The 27,897-nt window shown below is 36.2% G+C and overlaps 1 protein-coding gene across 1 annotated transcript; it reads left to right on the forward strand.

Moving 5' to 3' along the window:
• Nucleotides 1-1,633: 1,633 nt before the first annotated feature.
• LOC127971937 (receptor-type tyrosine-protein phosphatase beta) lies at nucleotides 1,634-27,690 on the forward strand. The gene is made up of 30 exons (XM_052575277.1): nucleotides 1,634-2,130; nucleotides 2,302-2,590; nucleotides 7,250-7,513; nucleotides 8,223-8,483; nucleotides 9,622-9,891; nucleotides 11,161-11,433; nucleotides 12,161-12,427; nucleotides 13,434-13,694; nucleotides 14,587-14,850; nucleotides 16,022-16,285; nucleotides 16,452-16,715; nucleotides 16,869-17,135; nucleotides 17,798-18,061; nucleotides 18,853-19,101; nucleotides 19,379-19,648; nucleotides 20,396-20,674; nucleotides 21,315-21,464; nucleotides 21,595-21,856; nucleotides 22,333-22,439; nucleotides 22,625-22,730; nucleotides 22,804-22,884; nucleotides 23,144-23,225; nucleotides 23,406-23,496; nucleotides 23,756-23,832; nucleotides 24,703-24,837; nucleotides 24,923-25,045; nucleotides 26,129-26,292; nucleotides 26,386-26,521; nucleotides 27,054-27,163; nucleotides 27,322-27,690. The coding sequence occupies exons 1-29, from the start codon at nucleotides 2,077-2,079 to the stop codon at nucleotides 27,159-27,161; spliced, it is 5,682 nt and encodes a 1,893-aa protein (XP_052431237.1). The 5' UTR covers nucleotides 1,634-2,076; the 3' UTR covers nucleotides 27,162-27,163; nucleotides 27,322-27,690.
• The last annotated feature ends 207 nt before the right edge of the window (nucleotides 27,691-27,897 follow it).

Below are 27,897 nucleotides of genomic sequence, written 5' to 3' on the forward strand. Positions count from 1 at the left end.
CAAAAAGAGCATCCTGATATAAGTGTCCTTATCTTCCAGGTGAGAAAGGGAAATGTTTTTAAGGTAGTAGCAATGACGTCTGAGGAGGACCTATTGGGCCGATATGCTTACTGCAGAGGGTCCAATATGTCCGGCATACTGCTCTGAACGTGAGTCAGCACCAATCTCTCAAAACATTTCATGGTGATTGGAGTGAGTGCTACTGGCCTGTAGACGTTCAGGCAGGTCGGGGGGCTCTTCTTGGGAAGGGGGACAGTGTTCATGGTCTTGAAGCAGGTGGGGATGATGCTCTGACTGAAGGAGAGGTTGAAGATGGAAGTGCAGCCATCTTCATAGCACAGGCTCTGAGGGCCTGTCCCGGGATGTTGTCTCGCCCTGCTGCTTTGCGGGTGTTGATTTTCCTCAGCTCTTGGTGTCTAAAGTCTGTGATGTGCTGCATGCCTTACCACATCTGACCAGCGTCAGCATTAGAGTAGAAACTGTCCAGCTTCTCTCTGTACTGTCTCTCGGCTGCTGTAATGGCTTTTCTCAGTCCGTACTTTGCAGCTTTTTACACTGTCTCATTGCCTGATGTAAATGCAAGAGTCTACAGCCTCTCAGCCTATGAGATGCCTCTATGCCCTATGCTCTAAACCATGGCAAAAACACTTCTACTTCCGATATGTCAGAGGTTTTGTCATTCCTGCAAGAGATGCTGGATAAGGGACACTCTCCATCCACTCTCAAAAAAAGTTGTGGCGGCTAATAGCGCCATTTCATGCCCCTATTGCGGGCCAAACGGTCCTGCAGATGCATTACGAGTGTAGTATCCACATGGAACGTACTCTGTTACTAATGTAATCTCGGTTCCCTGGGATATGGGAATGAGTACAGTACATACATACAGAGAATCAAAATTGTATTACTCTCCAGACCCCCAGTGCACACAGATAACATTAACATTAAAGCCTAAAAATCTAGATAAAAATATAAAATGTAGATACAACTATACAATAAGGGAATGTAAAAAAAAAAGACATATAATACAATTAAAAATAAAGTTAAATAAAGCAGCGCAAGGCAAAAGGCAGATAGAGTGCAAACCAATGAAGTGAACAACAGTGCAGATAAAAGGTTTTTAGTGCAAAAACAAAAGCTTATTAAGTCTGATTTAAGTGATAAAGGGCTCAATAGCAGTTATTTTATTTAACTGACTTATGAGGTAGTGGAATGATGTCAGTTCCATGGAGAATGAGGTAGTGAGCAGACCAATGATGCACAAAGTGACTGGTGCATGTCATAGCGTCCTAGCAAGACGCAGTACTCGTTCCCATATCTCAGGGAACCTTCAAAGACTCTGTCATAAATGTATACACTGGACTAACTTTTATACATTATGTCTACCATTCTCGAATTGTTCTTTGATGTTAGACCCGAAATGTCTCCTAAAAAAACGTTTCATTTTATTTTTACATTCAAATATCTATCATTAGCAAATGATCTTGAAAATTAAATAATTTTCCTTTATGTATCTCTCTTAATGCAAGAACCTTAACAAACCAATTGCTAGTACAAGATTCCTCTGTTCAACACATCCTTCTGCGGGAGCACTGAGGACACAGGAAGGAAGTGGGGTTGGGCTGTGCTGTATGTTCATGGAGCCCAAAGTCATTGACAAATCTATTGTTCCAGCAAAAGTTCCAATTCACTGCCATTTATGACCTTAAAACTTCTTGTGGAGCATGTATGCTGAAGTAAATGTTTTGTCTCTTTTTTGTGCTACTATAGTGGAGTTTAGAGTATTTTAGGCAAAAGACTGCCATCAGAGAGCCTTTGCAACGTGTCTCCACTGGACTACGAAAAAACAATGCTTCTGTAGACATTTATTTGAGGATATCCTTTAGAGACGGGATTGTTTTCCTTCACACTTTCCTGATTGTTGTGGGCTAATGAGTGAAAGTGAGCAGTTCCCACAGAGGTCCTCCAGACTGGATTATCAGAAATGTACTTTAAAACAACACTCTGGAATATACACTAACGGATGATGTGCCTTGTTGAAGTGGATTTCTGTGTATTAATCAAAAACATTTTTAAAAAATGCTGAGAAGAAAAACCATTCATGTAGCTCTTTGGGTAGCATGTGGAATATTGGTAAGTTTTAATAAAAATAAATTTAAAATAATACTAATACTAATAGTCTTCTTGTAAAAATTTGATTGCTTTTTTTAAAAAAAAAATACTTTTCTATAAGTTGGACTTATGCATACTGTTTAATGAGTCCCAGTCTCTCTAACTTGTATTTATTTTTATTTTTTTATGTAGAGTACCGTGGCGGTAGACACAAAGGAATGTAGCATTAAAGTTGTGAAGGCCATTTCTACCACGGACTCAGTATGCATCACGCTGGACAATGAAGATGTAAAATGCCAATACACAGTTTCTGTCAGGGACAGACACAATGATTCAAAAGACTGTCATCGAGACCAGAAACATTACACACATTTTGAGTGCAAAACTGAGAATCTAGATCCTGGAACATGGCATCACCTCAACATAATATCAAAAGTGGATGAAAAACAACAGACTCAACACACTGTCTCTCTGCCAACTAGTAAGAATCCTGCTTTTTATGTTGTTTATTGAAAAGAGCAATGCTATTTTACTAAGGATTAATACTTAGAAGTGGTTAATTACAGAGATGCAGTTAAAAAGATACACAACAATGGTGATTCTAAAGATAAAAATTATTGTTTTTGTCAAATTTGCAAAAAATTATTATGTTGTCATTTCAATACTAATTTTAATGCTGACATAGAGTGATGGTATTTAATTTTTTTTTTTTTTTTTTTTTTTTTTTTTTTGTGGCTGGCACAAAAATGTGACGTGATTTTGGAAAGCAAAGAACTTACCACAAAGAACATTATTTACTCACTGTTGTCAGTTTATAAAAAAGATTTGTAAAGAAGTGGTTGTGCAATATTTTTTAACCCTATATTTGAATATGTATCTATTTATTAATGCAAACATTATATATATAAATATATAAATAAAAAAGGAAAATTACTTTAACTAAAACGTTCTGTGCTTGCAAAGATAATATGCCTGTACAATATTTCTTTGCCATTTTGCATCCATATTTGTTGTAAGATGAGATGTATCACAAATGCATTTTTATTATTGTAATACATTATATAAAAATTATTAAAAATAAATAATATTAATAAAAAAAAACTTATTGATGCATTTGCACAATGTGTGAGGTGAGAGTGTAAAATCAAATAAAATTGCCGTGTTTCAACAGTATTTGTAATTAAACTAATTCTATAAAATAATATTGTGTTAAATATGTCACAGCCACTGAAGCCTCATCAATAGGGCACATATGTTCTTAGTAAAGTCCTGCAGTGATGCCATATTTTTGTAGGCCATTCTGGAAGTTAGCATCACCCCCCACCAACAATTTTTTTTTTATTCTTATACACATTTTGTTCTTCTTGATAATTTTCACAAACTGAAAACTTTAATGAATTTAACAAGTTAAGTAACAAGTTAAATGTGGGCTATAAACTAACTACACCACAGTTGCATTGCTTTAAATGTCACCACCACTAAGCTTCAACAACTTTCAGCCTTCAGCCCAAAAAAAAAAAAAAAAAAAAAAAAAAAAACACATTCATGAATTGATTTAAAGGTGGATTCATGAGTTTTCCTGTTTGACTTGATATTTTATGACCCCGAATGACTCTGTAGCCCCTTTTAACTTGTTAGCAACCCTCTTTTTGTAGTAAAGTAAAAGCTTTAATCACAAGGGGTATTGTAGGATAAAACATGAAAATATCTTGAACGTGTGCAAACCACAGACACATGCCGCGTTTCCACCGAAATTACCCGGAACATTTGTACCAGGAACTTTTTTTCCCAGGAACTTTTTTCCCCCCAGACCTGTTGCTTTCTGCGTTTCCACCGCGGTGTAAAGTACCGGGTAGTTTAGGCAAATAGACTGGTGACGTAGGTCTGCGCGCGTTTCTCAATACCGTACCGCTGATTAAAAAAAAAAAAAAAAAGTACGCTGATTTTGGACGTGCATCCTCGGTAGTTGGTTCAGACTTTGTGCATTCCTCTCGGGAGTGTGATGTCCGCGAAGACGCAAGTCCGGTAAATCTATAAACAGCAGCATACTTGATAACTTCAGTCTGCTCGTCCTGGCTACTGCAATTTTCCTTACTGTACAATAAAACGAAATATGATATCAAATACCACTGCCTCCTTTCGTTTTCATTTAAGCATAATAACAACTGCAGAAATGTACTTAGTTCAGGAAAATGTGTATAGGCAGCCATTACAATGAAACGAAATATTATATAAATTCTCCTTTTTATTTTCATTTTAACATATAGATAAATTGAATACAGACCAAAGAAAACCTGTTAGATTTACCCCGCAGCTGAATTATATGTTATGTTTAACCACTAAAGACACATCAGAGCCAGCGGCACATATCAGAAGGTCTATCCCAGGAGAGGCTGCTCTCTGTGGATACATGAGGACTGATCTCCCGCTGATCGAGTGGAGCTCACCGTCTACGAGATCGGCGAAACACATTTTTAAATAGGCGCTGTCTTTATAAATAAACCATAGATTTGAGTTTTAAACAACTACATTCTCGCCTGAAATACTTTTGAAATTACATTTCATGACACAATAACAGTAATATTTGAAAATTATCCGAATAAATGGTGGTTGAACTCAACCAATGCTGCGTGAACTCAGATCGCTTTGGCTACTGCAATTTTCCCCTCAGTATATTTACAATAAAACTAAATAGGATATAAAATACCACTGCCTCCTTTCATTTTCATTTAAACATAATAACAGCTGCAGAAATGTACTTAGTTCAGGGATAAGTGTAACGTTATATGCAGCCATTACAATGAAAGAAATATTATATAGACTTGCCTTTTTATTTTCATTTTAACATATAGATAAATTGAATACAGACCAAAGAAAACCTGTTAGATTTACCCCGCAGCTGAATTATATTTTATGTTTAACCACTAAAGACACATCAGAGCCAGCGGCACATATCAGAAGGTCTATCCCAGGAGAGGCTGCTCTCTGTGGATACATGAGGACTGAACTCCCGCTGATCGAGTGGAGCTCACCGTCTACGAGATCGGCGAAACACATTTTTAAATAGGCGCTGTCTTTATAAATAAACAACAGATTTGAGTTTCATACAACTACATTCTCGCCTGAAATACTTTTAAAATTACATTTCATGACACAATAACAGTAATATTTTGAAAATGTTGATCCGAATAAATGGTGGTTGAACTCAACCAATGCTGCGTGAACTCAACCAATCAGCATGTTTAGCGCCAAAGTCCCGCCCCCGAAAGTTCCGGAACTTTAAAAAAGTACCACCTCGCCAGCAGGGACTTTCTGGGGGGCATTTTTTTACCCGGAACTTTTATTTAGTTCCTGGTTCCTGCGGTGGAAACACACCAAGTACCGGACCAAGTCCCTAGTTCCTGGGTAAAGTTCCTGCGGTGGAAACGCGGCTACAGACATTATTTCAGATATGTAACCAAGAACCTATTCAAAATCCCTCTTCAGACCATTGGGACAGGAAGTGCTAAATTTCTAACTCGTTTCAGGTTTTTACCTATAAAACTATATAATTCCTGCAGCACTATATATATTTTTAAATAAACATAACCTTTCTTTGGAGCAAGTAGAGAGAGTCGGCACAAAATGACTTGGCACATTTGTCTGAACTGACCCATTTAGGAAATTCCTAAATTCATATTTTCATAAAAAAATAAAATAAAATGTTCAAAATTTGGATTTCTGTACACTTTGAGTATAAAGTTGAAGTGTTAACACACTTTCGACCTTTATATCCCCTTAATGGGAGCAACTAGATGAAAGAACTTTAAAAAAACACACATATGTAGATCTGGAGTTCTATGTGTTGAGCAAATCCAGTTGGCCAAGTGTCAAAAGCTCTTATAATTATAAGGAAAGGTTGGCCTGTATTGATAATGTGCTGTGTATATGCAATTGGGCTAAACTCTTTCTTTCAGTCCGTTCACCCCCTCCCATCCGTCTAATTGTTCTTTTGTTCTGATATATACAAAGACTTGTTAGCTCTCAGAGATCTGATTACAGTCACACTTATATAACATGTACAGAGGACCCCAAAGGTGTTTTTTTTTAAATATATATATATATATATATATATATATATATATATATATATATATATATATATATATATATATATATATATATATATATATATATATATATATATAGGTTACTTATGGTTGCATTTAAGAACAAAATATAAAAGAAAGTGACTAAAAATCTGTAGCTGTAAATATAAACATGCATTAAAATATCTCTAGGCATATTAGACAGAGGCTGCTACATACAGATTTCTATTTTATTAGCTATCGTAGATAATTAACATGATTAACATGATCAAAAATTGTTAAATAAACAATGACTGGGTCTCAAGGTGAAAGAGAGTGAAAAATGTCATTAGCAGAGGTTGCCTGAATTTGACCTTCAACCTTAACGTTTTCCTATCCTGTTTCCTCACGATGCCCTTCCAACAAAGCCTCATTAGGAAGAGCTTTCTTAAAAAAGCAAAGAGCAGCGCTATCATGTTTGCACATAGGTTGTTAGACATTCTGTTCCCTTCACTGAGAATAATTCACTGCAGGGCACATTGTGTCCACACCTTTTTGTTTCTAATGAATCTATCATATTTTAAGGATTGTAATGATTGTAACGTCTGTCAGAAGCTAAGAACCAAAAAGATGACTGATTATCATCTGCATGACTTGCACCATTTAGTCTATAAATATTACTTCATTTCAACAAATGTAATTGTGTCATATACATACTCTTTCTAAAACATGCTTTTAGTCAATTAAGTACATTTTAGAGGTTTTCAGTATGAATTACTTTTACCTTGACATGAAAAATGCATCAGCATCAGTCATGGCACTAAAGAGTTAAGTTACAGCCAAAGTTCTAAAAAGTGTATTATAGTTTATTTCTAGCACAGACAGATTCACATTAATATATTTCAATGTGCATTTTAACATATTTAGTGCTTCAGTTAATATGATTTTTAAATTGTCCTTATTTATATTCATTATTATTATTATTATTATTATTATTATTATTATTATTATTATTATTTATTTTTTTGTTTACTTCACACTATTGATATGATTTCTTTATGTCTCTTGGTTAGGACCTTCAGCAGTGGAAAATCTCTGGGTTTCTGGAGATACCAACAGCTTGGAAGTTTCATGGCTGCCTGGTCCAGGCAAAACAGAGCGATATCACATCATGCTTATAGACAGCAAAGGCACTGGTTCAATCTGGAACACAACAGCTGTTAGCACAGCAACCTCGTGTACAATAAAAGGGCTGATTCCTGGTGGACTCTACAATGTCACTGTTATTTCAGAGGTTGGCGAGCTACAGAATTCAACGTCTAGACAAGCACAAACAGGTATTATGCATCGCATCGAGTAATGAAAGAAATAACAAATGAACCGCTTTGACAATATAGACACTAAAATGTTGCTTTTGTCATCACTCTTTAATAAATGTGAATGTGATCATATATTTGGCTGTATTATTTCCTCTGCTGTATTTTAGGCAGACATATTAACACCCTTTCCTGTTTTGAGTGCTGAAACATCACTTTTGACTCCTTGTGTTATGTAATGTTACATCATGCTGTCTCAGTCATGAAACATGCATTGGTTAGAAACTCCTACATTCATTTAATTTGTGCCATTTTGTTTGATTGGCTATATTCATTGTCAATCTTTGTGAACTTCACAGCAAATCCTCAAACATACTTAACATGATCACTGTGAAGCTGCGTTGACACAATCTGAATTGCATAAAGTGCTATAGATCAAATGAGGTCAGGTTCAGTCATTCATCATGTGCGTGTGACGGAAATGTTACGCCCCTTGTCATGATGTGTTGCAGTCTCCCAGCACAACCAGATAAAAACATTAACACCCATTACAAATGGTGTTCTGATTTTATCCAGCAATTGGCTGAAAAAGTATGTATTATATAATACCAAAATGGAGCAAGTTACATTTTGATGAAAGATTATGAAGATCTCTCTTTTTTGGACTTTAAACATAGGCATTATAACATCTTTAGCAAGTAATGTAACTGACTTTCATATCTCTTTACAGTACCAGCTGCTGTTTCTAACCTCAGAGTGGAGAACAATGACCAGAACACCCTCAGAGTTTTGTGGGATAAGGCCTCTGGTGATGTGGACAGTTACCTTGTCAGTCTGACATTACCTGGTTCAAACTCTATTGAAAAAGCCATGTCCCCTAATAGTACAGATGTGGTGTTTGACAGTTTGAGTCCTGGAAAGACCTACCAAGTATCAGTAAGCACCAGGAGTGGAGAACTTTCAAATAAGACATGGATCACAGTTAAAACAGGTACAGTTTATCTAAATGATCAACAATCCAATCATTTTTTTTTTTTTTTTTTTTTTTGCTTTTGTACAGTTGATGCTCATGTGGTCGTAATCATTTTGGGACATGTTGTGCTACTCAGACAAGAATTAAAATTTTGTCTAATCAAGGTCTTACTAGGCATACTAGAAACGTCGTTAAAAGTATATACCCCACTCGTCACAAACAAAAAAATAATTTTCTTGTGACACTGTAGTGTCATTTATTTTATTTTAATTTTTTTGCATGAATGCATGCATGCATTTTAAAGTCTTGTCAGTTTAAACTTTCAAAACGCTGTTATATTTAAAAGCTGCATTTTATAATTTGTATTGGTAACACTTTTTTTTGATAGTCCACTTTAGACATTCTACTACAGTAAGTATCTTTGCAACTACGTTAAATAGCAGTTAGTAGAGTATTAGTAGACTGTCTGCTTAATATCTTCTAACACTATCTTTGTTAACTTATTGTCAACTTATACTAACCATAAACCAACCCTAACAGTCTACTCTGAGAGTTAGTAGACATGTAGTTGCGAATAAATGGGAATTAGTTGAATTGTTGTTACAAAGTTACTTACAGTTAGTAGAATGTGTGTTTAAAGCTGCAGTTGGTAACTTTTGATACTCTAGCGGTTAATAAACAGAACTGCTTGCGTCTTGCGGAAGAACATTGTAGCCGGAACTACTTCTCTCTGTTTATGTCTATGAAGAATCACAAAGGTACTGGGTTACTCCGCCGCGGTACCCCCGAAGCAATCTTAAATAGTCAGAATATAAACACTTATTATAGGTGCACCTTAGTGATTCAGGACAAGCTAAAAACACGGTTTGGAAAATGGATTCATGGTGTACTCGCTTATTATATACATTTTTCTACATTTTGAACACAAACAAAGTTACGGACCGCAGCTCTGATTGGTTGTTTCTTACCGGGAACGGTCCGTAAATGCAAATGGCAATAGGAGCACTGGGAGGAGCCAGAGGAGCTTGATTTTTTCACAGATTATCTGTCTCATATTCTACTGTCAGGACATAATGACAGGTTTAACAAATATGTAAAAAATATATTTTTACAAAACTTACCTACTGCAGCTTTAACATTGTGTTTTCCCTATTAGAACCAGGGCAGGTGTCAGACCTGGTGATGGAGAACCTGTCTGATCGTGGTGCCCTAAAGATCACCTGGACACCCCCTTCCGGAGAATGGGAACACATCCGTGTGGTGCTTTCAAATGGAAGTGAAATCCTTGCTAACCAAACAGTGGACAGAACAGCAAAGGGAACACTCTTGTCATGGCTAAATCTGCATCCTGGCAAAGTGTACAGAATGGCGGTCAGTGTGGAGATTGGAGGCCTGGCTAATACGGTCTATTACGAGGAGGAAATAGGTAACAATATGTGTCAATACTCTGAATCTGTGGTTCTCAACTCCAGTTACTCCAGTCCTGGTGTCCCACCACTCTGCACATTTTGTATGTCTTCCTTATTTAACACACCTGATTCTGATCATTGGCTGCCCACATAGTCATTTTTTCTGGTCCACACAAACCCTTTTCCCTCTGCCCACACACTGCAAAGAATGATGGCCCTGGAGTGGCCCAGATCTGGAATAAAAACATGGATACATTGTGGAATATAAAAGTTTAGTGTGTAATAATTTAAAAAGCATAATTTAAGTTGTTAAACACTGAAAATACTATCCTGATTCATTCTGTGAAGGGGCACATTTCTCATTCAAACACACACATTCCAGAAACACGGCATGTCACAATTTGTGATGAAACACAGAAAGAGTAAATGAGCACTTGATATCATTGCCTTAAAATATGTTGTAAATCTTTTTGAAACAGCAAATTTTTAAATAGTTTCTAGCGCCACAGAGAAAGGAGATAAATATCACTGAAGTTGAATTTGGATCTGTTCCTCACACAAAGCATCACTTGGATACCGACGAATTGGATACAATTAGAATACTTTTATGATAATTTTATTGAATCTTTGTGCATGACAGCTTATTAATAAAATTATGTGCCCTGTGGTAAACAAGAAAAATCAAATACGGCATGATAATGGTTGAATTATCTCTCTCTAGAGACATACAAAATGTGCACAGCAGTGGGTTTCCAGGAGCACAGTTACGAATTTCTGCTCTAAAAATGTATAAAAATCTCAAATTTTGTTAAGGAGAAGACACATTACACCTGTTTTTGAAATTGTTTTCTGTTGATAATTAATTAATTTTAACATTGCTATACTTGTAAGCCTTTTCAGCCCACTTTGTTCTGTTTGTCCATACTATTCTAATTTTGTTTCCCATATTTCATATATGAAAAAGACAACAGATACTGCGTTATTGTGGTCTGTTCTCCAGTTTGACAGATAGTTTGACATACATATATATTCCATAATATAGACATCTATTACTGTAGTACTCTTTAACTTTGTAAAGTAATATTACATTTTTACAATTTTGACTTCATGACAACATACAGTAAGTTAACCCTAAAATTAAGTGCTTTATAACATAAGCTTCACATTTCTGCATCTACATAAATCCTCACTAAATTGCCCTCATTTTTTGTATGTTATTCCTAACATAGCATTGTTTCAAATTGTAGTTGTTGTTTTGTAGCTTTCTTTTGGTCTGCTTTTTTCAGGTCTTCCGCCAGTATCTCAACTGCACATCCGTCATTCAGACGAGACCTCCCTAAGTGCTCTGTGGATTCACGCCTCTGGCTCATCATCCCGCAATGGCTACACCGTACAGCTTTTCCAAAGCAACACAACTACAGCTATTCAGACTCGAACCTTGAGCCGTGATATGAGAGAGTGCACTTTTAATGTCCTCACGCCTGGTCGCCTGTATGACATTACTGTAACCACGACCACGAAGAACCTGCGTAGTTCTGCTACAGTAATGGGAAGAACATGTAAGGTTATCTTAAAATTTTCTAATAAAAATGATTCAGTGTCCCTCATCTAATCCTAGAAGTAAAAACTGTTAACCGTCTAAAAGTCTAGCTCATGTCCAATTTCAAAAATGATGAATATTCTAGGTTTTTTGGTTTGTTTTGTTTATGTTCGCTCAGGTCCATGAAATCATATTTACATATATAGCTTTTGATTTTAATAATGTAGTAACAATTGGTGAGATTAACATTAACTATAGAATAGATAAATGCAGTATTTTATGGTTAGTTCGTGTAGATAAATGTCGCTAACAAATGAAACCTTATTGTAAAACGTAAAAAAAAAAAAAAAATACCTAATTTACTTTCATCTGTGGAGTAGGTATTAAATGAAACTTACTAAAATATAAAGAGATTTTCAGTACATCTTAACAATAGGGTGATGTATGTAAACATAAACGCATGTGAACTGTTAGTGAACTAATAGGAAAACAATTAACAATACTTCTGTAAAATTCTGTCATGTTGGTTCATGATGATGTTGTTGATGATGTCTACATTTATTTTTAACATTTTTACATCATAGTTCAGCTTGTCAATACATTATGAACTAACGTCAATTATACAATGAAAAGTAACATTTATAAATTGAACTTGAAAAAAAAAACATTTCAACAAATTTTAACAAATAGAACTGTTTAATTACATATTTAAAGAATCTGATTGTAATCAAATGATGTGTTCTCAGTACCTTTAAAGGTGAATCATCTGAATCTAAGGAACGAGGGGAAATCAGATAGTCTGAATGCAAGCTGGGAGAAACCATCTGGAGATCTGGATTTCTACAACTTGGTGCTGTTACGGGTTGGATGCACAGTGGACAACATTTCTGTTTCAGCAAACACAACCTCCACCCTGCTTCCCTTCCTCAGACCCGGTGCTTTATACAAGTTGATGGTTACCACTGTCAGCGGATCACAGACCTCCAAACTAGCTGAGGCCGAATGTCGTACGGGTAAAATTAACTAAAATGAACACATTAAATGAAATAAGTGTTGTTATTATGCTCTCTTACTCTGTTGCTATGCAGGACTTCATGTCTTCATAAGTATTGGCATGTTCTTTTAAGCCTATACTGCATTATATAGAGATCCCAATGCATTTATAATAAAATATTATACATTATAATTGGTTGCATGTTATTTAATTTATGCATTTAGCAGACAAAAGCAACTTACAGTGCATTCAGGCTATCAATTTTTACCTATAATGTGTTCCCGGGGAATCGAACCCCCAACCTTGCACTTGATAACACAATGCTCTACCAAATGAGCTACAGGAACACTATGTTATCATGCCCAATTGTTACCATGTTAGAATTGTATTACAGTCTTAACACATAGGCGAAAAACACATTTTTATGTATTTTGGTTATATATGATATATATATATATATATTTCCAGTCATGTAAAATATCCTACTAATAAACTACTAATATAGATTTTATATTTCCCCATAACTATTTTCCCACAGATTAAATTATGAAAGAGCTGCAAAACAATTTGAAGTTCAGTACAAGGGGAATTTATGGAATTTCAGGAAGCCCTGCATAATAGGAGCAGGTCATAATAAACACATCCTGTCGGGCTGAAATGCTCTTTCTATTTTCAGCCAGTGTTTAATGAACTCTTTGTGATGTTGCCCAAACAATGCAGGATAGTTACACATTCTACAGCAGCTAGATACACTATGTGCCAGAGACTTGTATTGATTAAACATGTAATGTATCATTTTTTTATGTTACAATATTTTCTCATATTCCAAAAAGTCTAACACTATGGGACTATGGGATGCCCAAATAAAGCATTGATCTGTCTGAATTAAAAAAAAAAATACATTTTGAGAAGTTTAATCATTTCAAATGGCAGCGAGCACCTTTGTTTGAATAACCGATTGATCATTTATTTATTATTATTAGTATTCTTGCTGTACTGTATCCTTCTCTCTGTGGTTTTTTTAGTGCCCGCTGCTGTTTCTGACATAACTGTCGCTAACAGTGGTCCAGATTTTCTGAATGTGTCGTGGAAGGCAGCAGAAGGAGATGTGGACAATTACATGGTGATGCTAAAGTACCAGGAGAAGATTGTACACACACTCACTGCGTCTAAAGCAACCGCAGAGTCTGTGTTCAGGAGTCTGGTTCCTGGCCGACTTTACACCATCTCCATTACCACACACAGCGGCAGTTACACAAACCAAACAAGTGTGCAGGAGAGAACGCGTAAGCAATAATATTGTTCTTATAGTTCTTAAATTACAGAAATTTCATAGCAAAATCAAAACAAAAACTTCGAACACACTTTCCCATCACAATGCTTTTCATTAAATCATCATTACTCTAATTAATGAATGAAATCATTTTGTTCTCCCCAAATACTTTGAGTTGTACTTTAAAAATATATTTTTATAATTCAACTAATATATATTTTGTTCCACATTTAAACTTTACCTTTACACTTGGCTACTAATAACTGAAGTAGCATTAATTATCTTGTCAAGTATTATATTTTAGTGCCCTTGACAAGTTTAATGTTTTTGAGGGGTTTCCATAAAGCTTATTTTCCCCTCAAAGATTAAAGTGTAATGTGTTGTTTTTAATATTATGTTAGATCAGATTTAATGAAAGTTACTTGTGGTGTTCAACAGGGCTCGGTGTTAGGCCCCATAATGTTTGTACTGTATATAAATGATATTCGTGAAGTGTCAAAAATATAAAAAATGGTTTTGTTTGCTGATGACACTAATTTATATTGTTCAGGAATATTGTCATTGGAACAGCTTCTGAATACAGTGGAAATTGAATTGATGATCTTAAAAAATGGTTTGATGATAATAGATTGTCATTGAATTGAAGTAAAACTCACTACTAGTGAAAAAGTGCCGCTCATTTGATTGATAATTATGTACAAAGGGTAGGCTTAATAAGCAGAGGCTTCAGCCTACACCTTTTCGGTTATTATGTACAACTTTATTTATTTTTGTATGACTAATTGTCTGTGAGGACCGAAATTAAATAAATCACTTATAAAAAAAAATAAAATAAAAAAATTAAAATATTGCATTATATTCACAATAATTTGAGAATATTAAAATTGCACCGTTTCTTCTTTCAGAGCCATCTACAGTCCAGAACCCCACCGCCATCCACTCAGCCAGAGATGACTTTCTAAAGGTTTCCTGGAATCATGCATCTGGGGATTGTGATTATTATGAAGTGGTGATCGAGTATAACAGCACACGTCTTCAGAGTCAGAAGCTCAGTAGGACACAAAGTGAATGTGAGTTCAGTGATCTGGTTCCAGGACGTCTCTACACTGTGACCATCAGCACCTGGAGTGGCCAGTACAACTCGACTGTCTCTATACATGGCCGAACATGTGAGTGACATCACTTTTTTAGCTTCTTTCCCATTATCAGGGGCAGAGATGAATCATAGTCTTTGTCTTTTTTTTCCCCGATGTCGGCCAGCTGTAAATTTCCAAAGAGGGCTTAAAATCCTGTAGTGTAAACTAGGCATTACAGTATAACATCCAAATGAAAGCTAGAACACCAACATGTCAGATTTCCAGTGGGGTTTATGTTTGGGCTCTAACTAGGCCATGCAAGCACATTAACCTTTTTCTCCTTTGATTGAAGAAGACCAGCAGATTTTTCTCAAGAATATGATGGTATTTTTCCCCATCCATTTTTTGTTCTATCTTGAAAAGTGCTGCAGTCCATGCTGCAGAGGAACACTCCCATAACAGGATCGAACCCTTTTAATGCTGTATAGTATGAATGGTGTTATTTAGAAGATGAGCTGTATTGCATTTCCGAATGAATCACCACCTAAGGGTTGATGGCTGTCATGCAAACCTTTAAAGTGTGGTGGGGGGGATATCTCAGCAGAAAAGCAATCCTGAAAAATCTCTTGCACTGAATCAATCAGGCAGCTAACTGAGTTCATCTGGTGTTCTCTGCACCACAAAGTAAAGAGTCTCAATTTCAAAGCGTACTCTTGTCCTCATTGAGGCAGTTCTAGAGTTCAGAACAGTCTCAACAATCAACCAACAAGAACTAAGTCTTCTTTCACATTGGCGACATAGATCATGTATGTCACCTATTGTAATGTAATGCACATTTATCCTAAACTTCTGCTTACAGTTCGACTCACAATGGCAGAGCACAAAGGCATTCCTATCAGAGTAAATTGAGACTCTGAGAGATACAAACAAACAAACAATTAATAAATGAATAAAAAGACCAAACAACTATTACTAACATTAACATTAAATATAACATTATTTATATTCTACTTATATATTTATTTATTTGTATCCTCTTGATATTTTTTCTTACTCTCTTTATCCTATATTTCTATGTAAATGTTCTTGATCTCAAATGTGTAAATTTCAAGGAAATTCAGATTTTCCATTTTATGGCGCCGTTAAATTCCTGGTTATGTATGTATTTATTTATTTATTTATTTTCTTTCTACTTTCTAGTAGGAGTAAAGCGGTTATCAGTGAACTACAATAAACAATCTTATTTCACCCTTGTGTTTTTCAGTTCCGGGTGCTGTGGGTAATTTGACCCTAGCAGAGTATGGAACAAGTTTTCTGAGAGTGAACTGGACGTCTGCACCAGGAGATGTCGATAACTATGAGGTTCAGATTCTCTTCAATGACATGCAGGTGTCACCAGCTGTGAATCTGAGCAGTACGGCTAGGGAACACGCGTTCTCCGCGCTCACACCAGGTCGGCTGTACAAGATCGTGCTGTCTACTCACAGCGGGTCATACCAGCGTGCAGAGATCCTTGAGGGCCACACAGGTACTGTAAGGTTTTACAGTGGAAAACGTTTTATTGTTCAAGGTTTAACACTGATTATGTGTTGAATCACATGTTAGTTGAACGTGACAGGATTTGAACCCTAATGTATCATTATCATCATCACAATATCCTTTGTGTAACAGCTGTGCCTTTTTTTCCCACCCAGAACCCAGTCAGGTTAGAAGTGTTCGTCTCAGCGCTGGCTCCACAGACAGCAGTCTCAGAGTCTCTTGGTCCTCTGGTGAAGGAGACTTGGACTTTCACTTAGTGTATCTCTTTCATGAGACACATGTCAAGGACATCATACATGTTCCTAAACACATCACACAGACAGAATTTGACAACCTGGTACCTGGTCAACTGTACTCAGTTACTGTGCAGTCGGTCAGTGGAACGCATACAAACAACAGTACAGCTAGTGGCAGAACAGGTGGGAATAACAAATATTAACTGTATTTACAAGTCAAAACCAGATTTTTTAGTGGAAACATGAATTTAATTAATACAATAATGTTGTCTCAGGGAGACAAGAAGTGTTTGAAACCATAAAGTATAGTCTAATGTGTGCTAATGTGTGTTACAGACCCCTCCACAGTCACCAACCTGCAACTGAATGAACTCGGCACACACAGTCTGTTAGTGAGCTGGAAGGCAGCTCTGGGTGTTTATGATGGATACAGTCTACAGTTACTAGATGAGAGTGACACAGTTATCGCCAGCGCTTCTGTACCTGCTACTAACAAGCACCACCTGTTTAAAAAGTTAACTCCAGGAAGGTGGTACACAGCACACATTCAGACACTCAGTGGCACTGCCAAAAGCAAGGACATCACTGCCGAGGGACAAACATGTAAGACACTCATCTTGTCATCAGTTCACCACATGACTGAATCACTCACATGATAAAAAATAAGAAAAATTAGACCCATACATGTATTTTGAGTTTAGATATTTTTTTGAGGCATCCAGTTAATTCCACATGGATAAAACCAAACCATTACATTACATTAACATTCTTAGACCTACCAGTAACCTGTAATATATATATAATATAAAAACATTAAAAATATATATATTTAATATATATATAAAAGTTATTTTAAATGCTAGAATATATATATATATATATATATGTATGTATATATATATATATATGTATGTATATATATATATATATATATATATATATATATATATATATATTATTGAGATTTATTGAAATGTCGTATTAAAACAGGAAAAACAAGCTTGCAAATATATATCTTATTCAAATGTATTTAATTTGAACAAAATGGCTCTCATGACATTTTTATCTACATTATAACATATCTTACTATCTAGCATTTAAAACACTTGAGCTCTGTTTAGCACATTTTACTTCAAATAGATCAATTCTGCAGAATTCCACAGATGTTCCAAACAAGTTAATGGAAAAACAAAGATTCCAAGTGTTTCCCAGAATCACGTCATGGCAAGTTTACACGACTTGATGTCCTAATCTAATCTCCTCAGGTCCAGCAGCAGTGACCGGGCTATACATATGCTCCAACATGAGCACTGAACTTTCGTTCTGCTGGGCTGCACCGGAGGGCCGGGTGGACAGGTTTGATCTGTACCTGTATGATCAGGTTGAGGAAATACAGTCACACTGGACACTGGGAGAAGATGCCCTGGAATGGTCCTTCACAAACCTGCTGCCGGGGACGCTGTATAAGATGATGATCATCAGCAGGAGTGGGAAGCTGAGTAGTCAGTCATCTATATGGGCACGTACAGGTGAGTACCAAAGCTCTGCTCTGTATGTAATGTTTCCTAGTTAAAATGCTTCACAGCATTTACCTGCTATCGGTATCCCGTCACTCTTCAGAAATTGTATTTATTAAAAACCAATACTTGGATTTAATTTTTAGGAGCAGTTTCACCTTTATGTTTGATTAGTTTCAATCCAAATAAGTATATATCAAAGATATTATTGTAAAAAGTGATTACTAAAACTAAAATTAGAAGTAAACTATATCTGACTACAGTAAAACGTAAGAGTAATTTAAAAAATCTTAAATGTGTGCTAGAATATGCATAAAAATGAACGAAATTGCATAGGATGACTTTAGTTTTGACAATTTCAAATAGTGGTCGAAGTTAGTTAATTAATCAATCTCTCAAACCCAATTTTCAGTATTCTGTGCTATTAAACAATAAATGGCTGTTTGATCGGCATGTAAAATATCTAAAATTACAAAAGTTCAAATTTTCCAAAAGTACAAACAAACTAAAAACTGTTTCTGAACAAAAACAAAATAAAACTACATAAAACATACACTTCCAAAGCTTCCAATTTACAAAACTGTAATAGGCGCAGAATTTAATTTGATAGTACTGTATCGTATATCAAAATGTATATTAACAGTGAAAGCCTGTGGCATTTTTCTCACTTTGACCTCCTAATTTAAGGTACTTTCTGACTCTTACTCTTTTTAATTTCTCTAATAAAAAAATAAAATAAAAAAAAATCTTTATCTTTATTTTTTGTTTGGATGTTTAAAGTCTTTTTTGTTTGTTTTTTACAGCTCCTGCCTCTGTCATAAACCTCCATGTTGAGAATCAGGGTCAAATGGACAGTCTTCTTCTGAGCTGGATGCGTGGTCCTGGAGGACTTACTGGATATTCTGTCACTGTAGATGGTTTTAAACAGCGGTTGGGTCCAGAGAGCACACAGGTGGTCGTCCACGGGCTGGTAGCTGGTCGGCTTTATTCTGCTACCCTTCAGAGCTGGAGTGAAGATCTGACCAACACTACGACAGCAGTAGGGCGTACAGGTCAGTACTGCTGCAAACCGTAAAGCCCTGAAGATATGTTTAAAAGATATGTCTTCTGTGATTCATTTCCAGTTATTCAAAGCATCATACAATCTGAAAAGACTTGAAATATAGTGCCCAAGTCATATTAATGAAACATTTGTGATGCTTGTATACTGATTTGTGGTCTTCTTGGAGCTCAGCAGCTAAAGAACAACTTGGACATTTTGCTTAAACCAAAGCGAAACCAGTGCATCACAGTCCTGAAAGCTAAATGACTTCTATTATATCACCACAGTTCCTGCACCGCCATCATCGGTGTCTGTCAGCAGTTCTTCCGGCTCGGTGCAGATAAAGTGGCATGTCCCAGAAACAGGAGACTGTGATGATTTTGAAGTGGCATGGTTTCCTCAGGATGTACTGCATGTTTCTGTTCTTCATCCCACTTGGCGCACACTGGAAGGACTTTATCCAGGGCGGCTCTATAATATCAGCCTCCGGACTGTCAGTGGGACAAAAGAGGGTCCTGTGACCTACAGCAGTCCTGTTTACCACACCATCAGAATCCGTGAGTACAGAATCATCGACCACTCGAGATCACACCAGCATTGCTAAAATATATGCCGAAAGTCACTTGTGGCAAGTTTTGCATCCTACAGTATTGAAATAAAGTATTATTTATGTAAAGCTCACTCACTTGGAAGCGTGCACTGGTCGCCACCTGCTGGTGTAATTATGTATCCAACTAAAAAATTAAGCAGAGAATGAATCTGAATGAGTGTTTTTGATGAAGAGAATCAAATCAAAAAAGTGTCAAATCATAATGAATAATTCCCATCCCAGCTCTTCTGGAATGTGCAGTAGTTTGGTAACTAAGATAATGTACACTTTCTGGATCAACTTCCAGCCATAGTATATGGGAGGTTTGAGGGTCGATAAAAATAAGTATAAAATTGGGAACTAATTTCAGCAAAATGTATAAATGAACTGAAAGCATTCTATCCTGGGTTTTTTGATTTCTTATTCAGTTCATAAGAATAATGGAAACATATGTGAGTTTTGGATTGTGGTTTTAGATACACCAACATGACATGGAAATAACTTTTATCCAAAGCGACTTACAAGCAAGACCATTGGTTTAAGTAACTAAAGACTTGCATTTGAGGTATGTCTTTAGGTGCTTTTTGAAAGATGTGATGTTTGCAATCTTGGCAGCTCATTCCACTTGGGAGGAGCAGAGAGGGTGAAGGTTTTGGAGAAGGACTTTGGGAATATTATAACAAAAGTGTTCATAAGAGATTCCTTTTCTCTATAGCTCCAGATCCAACTCAAAACATCCACTGTTTCCCCCTGAGCTCCACTTCTGTCTCCTGCTCCTGGGCAACCCCACAGTCTGATTTCGACTCTTATGTCGTGGAATGCCACAAACAAGGGTCCAGGAAGCCGGTGTACAACTACACACTGGGACACGATGATCTCTCGCAGCATTTTAACAGGCTGGAACCCTTTAGAAACTACACCATCTACATCACAGTGATGTCTGGAGACAAGCAGAGTTCAACCACAAAAACCAGCGTTATCACAATGATCGACAGTAAGTGACAGTATAAATTTCTTCTTGAAATCACCAATGAATGGAAATGAATGACTTATGGTCACTTTGGTGCTCTACATCACTGCATAATGTGTTCTCAACATGGCAGCCATTGTGAAGGGTGACCCACTCCATGAAAATAAAACAATCTTTTCTAGAATACAAAATTTAAATGAATTTAAAGAATGACATATGTACAGCTGGAATATGACTTTTCCACCGACTTCTGCCCAGATTTTCAGCCGATTCAATCATGGCTGTCAGTCATGTTTGATATTTTGAGCCAATTTTAGAATGCATATTATTTCAATTTGTCTTGCATTTCCTAGCAACAAGGCACCATTTTCTTTGTGGGTTTGCTGCTTCTGGAACAATAATAATAAAAAAAAGTCTAGTACCGTGTGATCTTCAGTCATTTAGTTTATGATGGCCAGTTTTTGTCTTGAACCCTTTACAAAGTAAGCAGACAAACTTTATGAGGCCAAGTGTTTTAAAATCTGTTCCATATTTAAAAGTTGTTAAATTTATTCCAGCTTTTAATAGCCTAATTATATAGAATACTTCTAATATATGATTGAGATATACCTAAATTGTCAAAATGTTACAATAGAATCTCAAGAGGTCCATATTGGTTTTTCAGGGCCCCCTGTCCCACCGGTGACAGTACGGGTCAGTGAGCAGTCCACGGCCATCAGCCATTTCTCCATCCTGTTTAAGTTCAACTGCAGCTGGTTCAGTGATGCTAATGGGGCTATTCGTTTCTTCACAGTAATCGTCACCGAGTCAAATGGTACCAATCATTTTACATTTCTGTTTCTTAAACTGAGATTAGCAGAATTTATGCCAATATTATTGCTGTTTGTCTGTGGTTATGTCTTAACTCTGAATCTGAATCCAGTCTTATTTAATTTAATTTACAGATGTTGATAATATCCTCCCAGAGCAAAGACATCCTTTGCCATCTTATCTAGACTACAGACAAAACCTCTCCATCAGAGCATACCAGACCGGCTACTTCCACAGCCTGTGTGCCGAGGGATCTGACAGCAAGATCCGTGTTTTTGAGATCAACCTCGGAGCAGGGATGAAACATCTGGGGGGAGCTTGCAAACGGGATCCAGAATCTACCCAACATGGAACACATTTCTGTGACGGGCCGCTCAGACCCAGAACCTCATATCGGTACTATTGAATAGCTTTATGTATTATTTGTTGTAGTACATTACTTTAAACTGAAGATTTTAATGTTCATCCATCTCAATATCATTGTGTTTTATTAAAAATAAGTTTGTCTTCATATAAAAATATTGTATGCTGAAGCATAACAAAATTGATAATAAGCATTTTTTTTTAAAAAATGCTCATAGTCAGTCATATTTTTCAAAACCTGTATGATGTTAATTCTTCTGTGGAACATCAAAGGAGATGTTTAGAATAATGTTCATAGTGTTCTTTTTCGGTAAAGTGACGAGAATGTTGATGGCAAGATCTAAAAATGATCAAAAGGTGATATCACTAAAATGATACAGCATCAAATTATTGTATTAATGTGACGTGAATATGAGTAAATGAGGACAACCTTTCAATTTTTAACTGAAATAGTTTTCAAATTAAGTTTAAGATGTGTAATTCTTAAACGTCTTACTTTACTCTCTCAGATTAAGTGTCCGTGCCTTCACTCAATTGTTTGATGAAGAGAACAACGAATGTGCGCATCCCCTTTACACCGACACTTACCTTTCCCTCCCATTATTAACTCAATCAGGTAAGTAACCGTCGACGTTTTTTTTTAGTGTTAAGAATCAACAGGACAGTTGAGTTTAGGGTTGTTGAGATGAGAACATGACTCAGGTCAGACTCAAACCAGTTCCCCATGTGCAATACCACTTTGCCATGACTCCAACCTAATTTTTATTATGTAGTGTAATTTCTCAAGTTTTTGTCATTCAGCTCCACGAAATGGCCTAACAGGAGGAATCACCGTTGCTACGTTACTAGTCACCATGGTGTTCGCTGTGACTGCCTTACTAATTTACAGAAAGAGGGCTCACAAAATGTGAGTACACGCAAACACTCTTGTTAACACACATTTGTTACTGATGTTTATTTGTGTTTTACTGTTCTTCAAGAGCCGTGCAGGAAAGTCCCGTGATGAAAACGTGCATGTGGAAAGAGTTGCCTACTTCACAGATGTGCTCAGGCATAAGGAGGTACCAAAATCTGTTTATTTAAATGAGAGGAAAATACTGTGGCGAGTGGGGCGGGGCCGAGAGGCGTGGGAACGAGGAGTGAGGCCAGGTGCAGCTCACTACACCTGGCCTCACTCCTCGTTCCCACGCCTCTCGGCCCCGCCCCACTCGCCACAAATACATAATAATGTTTTATATTTTTAAGTTTGTTCATTAATTGGAGCATTTGTTTTAAACATTATTATTATTGTAAGCATGCATTTTCGCTATTATGCACTAGCCCAGTCCACGCAGCCCAGTTTGAGTCACATCTTGCTAAACTTCAAGCTGATTGCAGTTACCTTCTATCTGAAGAGTTTGAGGTAATAAAAAATCAAACACTAAATATGTATCAAAGCAGTTACAGAATAGTATAGTTGATAGCCTAGTCAAGACATCATTCCACTTTAATCTAAAAGACCATTTATCAGATAATAAGCCAAACTTTAACATCTGAATGCATTATTGATTATTGCATTCAACATTTATGCAATGTTGAAAAGGGCCTAAAGGACGTGGGACGGACCCAAGCTCAGAATGCTGCACGTCTACCCGAAAACCGAAGCAAAAATCGCTACAACAATATACTGCCCTGTAAGTAAAGACAAATGATTCTTATGTAAAATACAAGTATTATACATTTACATCTCAAGGTATACTAGACTTCTACTTATACCAGTATAGTTGGTGCTGGTTTAGTTGGTGCTTTGTGGTCTTTTCCAAATGCAAAGCAGCTTGAACTATTTTTTTTATTAAAAAGTTGTAATCCTTTTATTTGTGTGGTCAAATTAAACATGGACTACTTGTAGTTTAGTCCCTCTGCTCATTAACCTCCTTACTGATTTAACTGCAGACGACTCAACACGGGTAAGACTGTCTTACTTGGAGGATGACCCCTATTCAGACTACATCAATGCTAACTACATACCTGTGAGTTGTTCTTCATCTGATTTTGGAGGTTTATTGAGGATTATTCATCTAGTAATATTCATCTAGTAATGTGATCTCAAAGTACAATCACTACTTTCGGTTTGAACTTGCCCTCATGTCATTTTAAATATGTGTGATGTTCTATCTTCTGTGGAACACATGGGAAGATATTATAATTTTTTTCAAAACAACATTGGACCCTATTGTTAAAAAAAAATACAGCTACAGTTTGTATTGCCACATGATTTGTAATATAAAATGTCTTAAAATTGTAATAGAGTGACATTTCTGACATTATGACCATTTCTACTTCGATTTCAGCACACTGTTTATTACCTGCATTCATCAAGTTCAACCAACCAAGTTATTGTGCAAAAAAATCAAAAATAAATTCAAACTAATATTTTAAAATGTAGGAATGACTGCATGATAACTCACAAAACATATATAAAATACCAAGAAACAGTTTATAACTGTGAAACACTGAAACATTTAACACTGTTACTCAATATGTAATAGATTTTTGTGTCTGTGTGTGTGTATTTTACTTTGGTGTTTATTCAAAACTAAATTGGCAACATCAGCGCTTCACTCTGTATTCAGATTTGATTTTAGTAACAGGGCTTCAATAACCACAGAAACTAGAAAATGATTAGAAAATGTCATAAAAACTTTCTCCTCCTGAGGTTGAAAGTCCAACATTTACGGTTTATGGTCGACCACCTCCTTTACTGACAATTTCTTTCTAAAAGAATAAACTAGATATTTGTACCCTGTTCATTGAAAGTTAACGCTGTGACTGTATTCTCAGAGCAGTAAACGGTCATTTTTGTCCTCAGGCTCAGAAGTATTTCTCTGTCTGTTTAAAAGGGAAACAATTTCAGATCAGAGTATATTGCCACACAAGGGCCTCTCCCAGGTACCAAGGATGATTTCTGGCGCATGGTGTGGGAACAGAAAGTGCACAGCCTTGTAATGGTGACCCAGTGTGTGGAGAGGGGCATGGTGAGTGCAGAGGCTTCTGGTGCTGTTTTGCTGGTGATGTGTGCTGGTTTCATGTCATATTTTTGTGGATATGTATTTGATTCAGGTGAAGTGTGATGGATACTGGCCAACTGACAGTGAGCCTTTATATTATGGTGATGTTGGTGTGCAACTGCAATCTGAGAAGATCCTCCCAGAGTGGACCATTCGGGACTTCAAGATATCATCTGTAAGTGTCAAATAAATTGATATATTGAACAGAAAAACAATTATTTATTACTTGGATAGTTCACCCAAAATCTTCAACTGCTTACCACCAGGGCATCCAAGATGTAGGTGACTTTGTTTCTTCAGTAGAACACAAACAAAGATTTTTAGCTTAGATTTTTACCGTTGCAGTCCATCAGTATTATAATGTAAGTGGATGGGAATCACGGCTAAAACATACAACTTAAAAAAAAAACATACACAAACAAAACCGAATTAAACTCTGTGGTTCGTGGCAATACATTGATGTATAAAGACACAAAACAATCAGTCTGTGCAAGAAACTGAACAGTATTTATGTTTTTTTTTTACCTCTGATTCAGGCAGAACTAGTTACTGTACAACTCTCCTGAGCGTGTTCTCAGCAGCAGGTGTGTGAGGCATCGTCTTCTTCTTCTTGTTTTATGGTGGATGAAGAAGAAGAAGAAGTGGATGATGAAAAAGACGCCTCACATGCCCGCTGATGAGAACACACACAGGAAGATACATTATAAGACTGATAGACTGTAACGGTTTGAGCTTAAAATCTTGGTTTGTGTTCTACTGAAGAAACAAAGTCCCCTACATCTTGGATGCCCTGGGGGTAACAGATAAACATAAAAAACTTCATTTTTGGGTGAACTATCCCTTTAATGGTGTCGTTTTTTTAATGGTAAACTGTAAAACAAAAATGTTGGGTCATATTTGACTTAATCAAAAGAAAAATATAAACAAATGAGGGTTTTTTTGCATTGTGACATGATTTTCACTCTTTGTTTTTCGCTCATTTACTCACTGTGTACTCAAGTAATTAAATCATGCTTAATTGTATTTGTCCTTTTTGGGGTAAAGTTTGATCTAGACATTTCTTTGCTAGATTCAACAGGTTTGGAAAGTTATTTTTGCAACTTTGTAATTTGCAATTTAGTGGTACAGAAACACTTTTAAGCATATACTGTATAAAGAAATGAAATGACTGAATGAATGAATGAAGAAAATAGCAACTAGTAGTAGATTTGGGATAGTTTTGGAAGATGAGGTGACATGATGCACTGTCTTTTTTCAGGAGGGTCAGTTGAGATATCCCAGGACGGTGCGTCAGTTCCATTACACCATTTGGCCAGATCATGGTGTACCGGAAACAACCCAATCACTTGTTCAGTTTGTGCGAACAGTCAGAGAATACATTGACAGGACAACCAGTCCTGGAGTCACTGTAGTACACTGCAGGTATCTGTGTATCATCTAAACATCTTTAACAGACATTTTAGGGTGTTTACATTCAAAATATATTTACAATGGATATGCTTTTCTCTCCCTCAGTGCTGGTGTGGGCCGGACTGGCACTTTCATTGTGCTGGATCGTGTTTTACAGCAACTTGACAGGAACTGCACAGTGGACATTTACGGATGTGTGTTTGATCTACGCCTGCATCGCTCATACATGGTACAAACTGAGGTATGAGTATATCTGTACAGTGACATCAGCAACGTTTATACTGGTGTCAGACTAGCAATGCTTAACAAAATCATTTCAGTTGAAGTAAATCTAAAGTACTGCTGTCATACAAGGGTAAAACACAGTATCTATGGCAACACTGGAACTGAGAAAAATGCATTTTTGATAGATTTTCTGTCATTAAAGTTGTAGTCTATTCTCATAGAATTAGGGCCCTATTTTAGTGATATAAGCACATGGACTAATACACACGTTGCTGTGTACTTGCATGTCCGAATTCACTTTTGCTAGTTTAATGATGGAAGAACAATCGGCGTGCCCGAGGGCATGGGTTGTCCCTATTGTCTTAAAGAGTAATGGATGTTTTTGGGGCGTAACGTGCAATAAATCATTGCAATACGTGCAATAAATCATTATGCAATGATTTCAGAATTGCATAACAATGTAGTTACACTATTTTGCCTCTGTAGGTTTCATGAAATGTGTGAATTGGTTTATAAGCACCCTAATAAGATGGACTTCTCTTTTGCAGTCTCAATATGCTTATATCCATCAGTGTGTGCGGGATGTTTTAAGAGCTCGAAAACTTCACTGTCAACAAGATAACCCTCTTTACCCCATTTACAACAACTTGTTATAAAGGTAAGTATGTGTTTGTTTCACTTAGACTTATATATCCATATTCTTTATATATATATATAAGAACAAGATAGTTATAATTTTTCTTTGACAAAGTGGGACCAGAGGGGCTCCGTTTGATCTTATGTAATTGTATCTATTTTATCTGTGTTTGTATACAGGATCATGAAGTCTTTCCTCTATATTGAACAAGAGCAGAAGACATTTTTGTTTTTCATCGACAGTTTTGATAGCAGTGCAAAGATATATGCTTTATTTTTATACAACTTTTTCATGACATACTTATGTACTTTAGTTCATACTTGTGTACCTCTGTTTATAATTATTTATGTTGTATGCTAATTTTGTTAAATAAATTGTATTTAGACTACTGGCACTTACTGGACTTTACTAGTAATTTTCTTAAATGCATAATGCATTGAATACAAAGTGTGAATTTTCTTCTGTAGCTGGATATAAAATCACAATTGTTCTTAATGGACGACCTAAAGCAAAAGTATTAAATAAAAGAAATATGACAAATGCACAAATGTCTCATTTTAGCTTTTCTGCATGTATAGTAGCTGCTTAATTATTTTTTATTAATGCTTATGGAACTGAACAGGTATCTGCTTTATTTATTGTTCAACAGCAACTGAACTTGGAGAAGAGGCGTTCAATTAAATTCAATTCACGTTTATTTGTATAGCGCTTTTTGCGATACATATCACTGCAAAACAACTTTACAGAAAATTAAG

Source organism: Carassius gibelio, chromosome A4 (genome assembly GCF_023724105.1).
Source record: "Carassius gibelio isolate Cgi1373 ecotype wild population from Czech Republic chromosome A4, carGib1.2-hapl.c, whole genome shotgun sequence".
Lineage (NCBI taxonomy): Eukaryota > Metazoa > Chordata > Actinopteri > Cypriniformes > Cyprinidae > Carassius > Carassius gibelio.

Coding starts and splice junctions, on each gene's coding strand:
- LOC127971937 (XM_052575277.1), top strand. CDS start 2,077: ATGCTGAGAAGAAAAACCATTCATGTAGCTCTTTGGGTAGCATGTGGA. Junction 13,695..14,586: donor AAGTGTGCAGGAGAGAACGC/GTAAGCAATAAT, acceptor TTCTTCTTTCAG/AGCCATCTACAGTCCAGAAC. Junction 26,293..26,385: donor GTCACTGTAGTACACTGCAG/GTATCTGTGTAT, acceptor TCTCTCCCTCAG/TGCTGGTGTGGGCCGGACTG.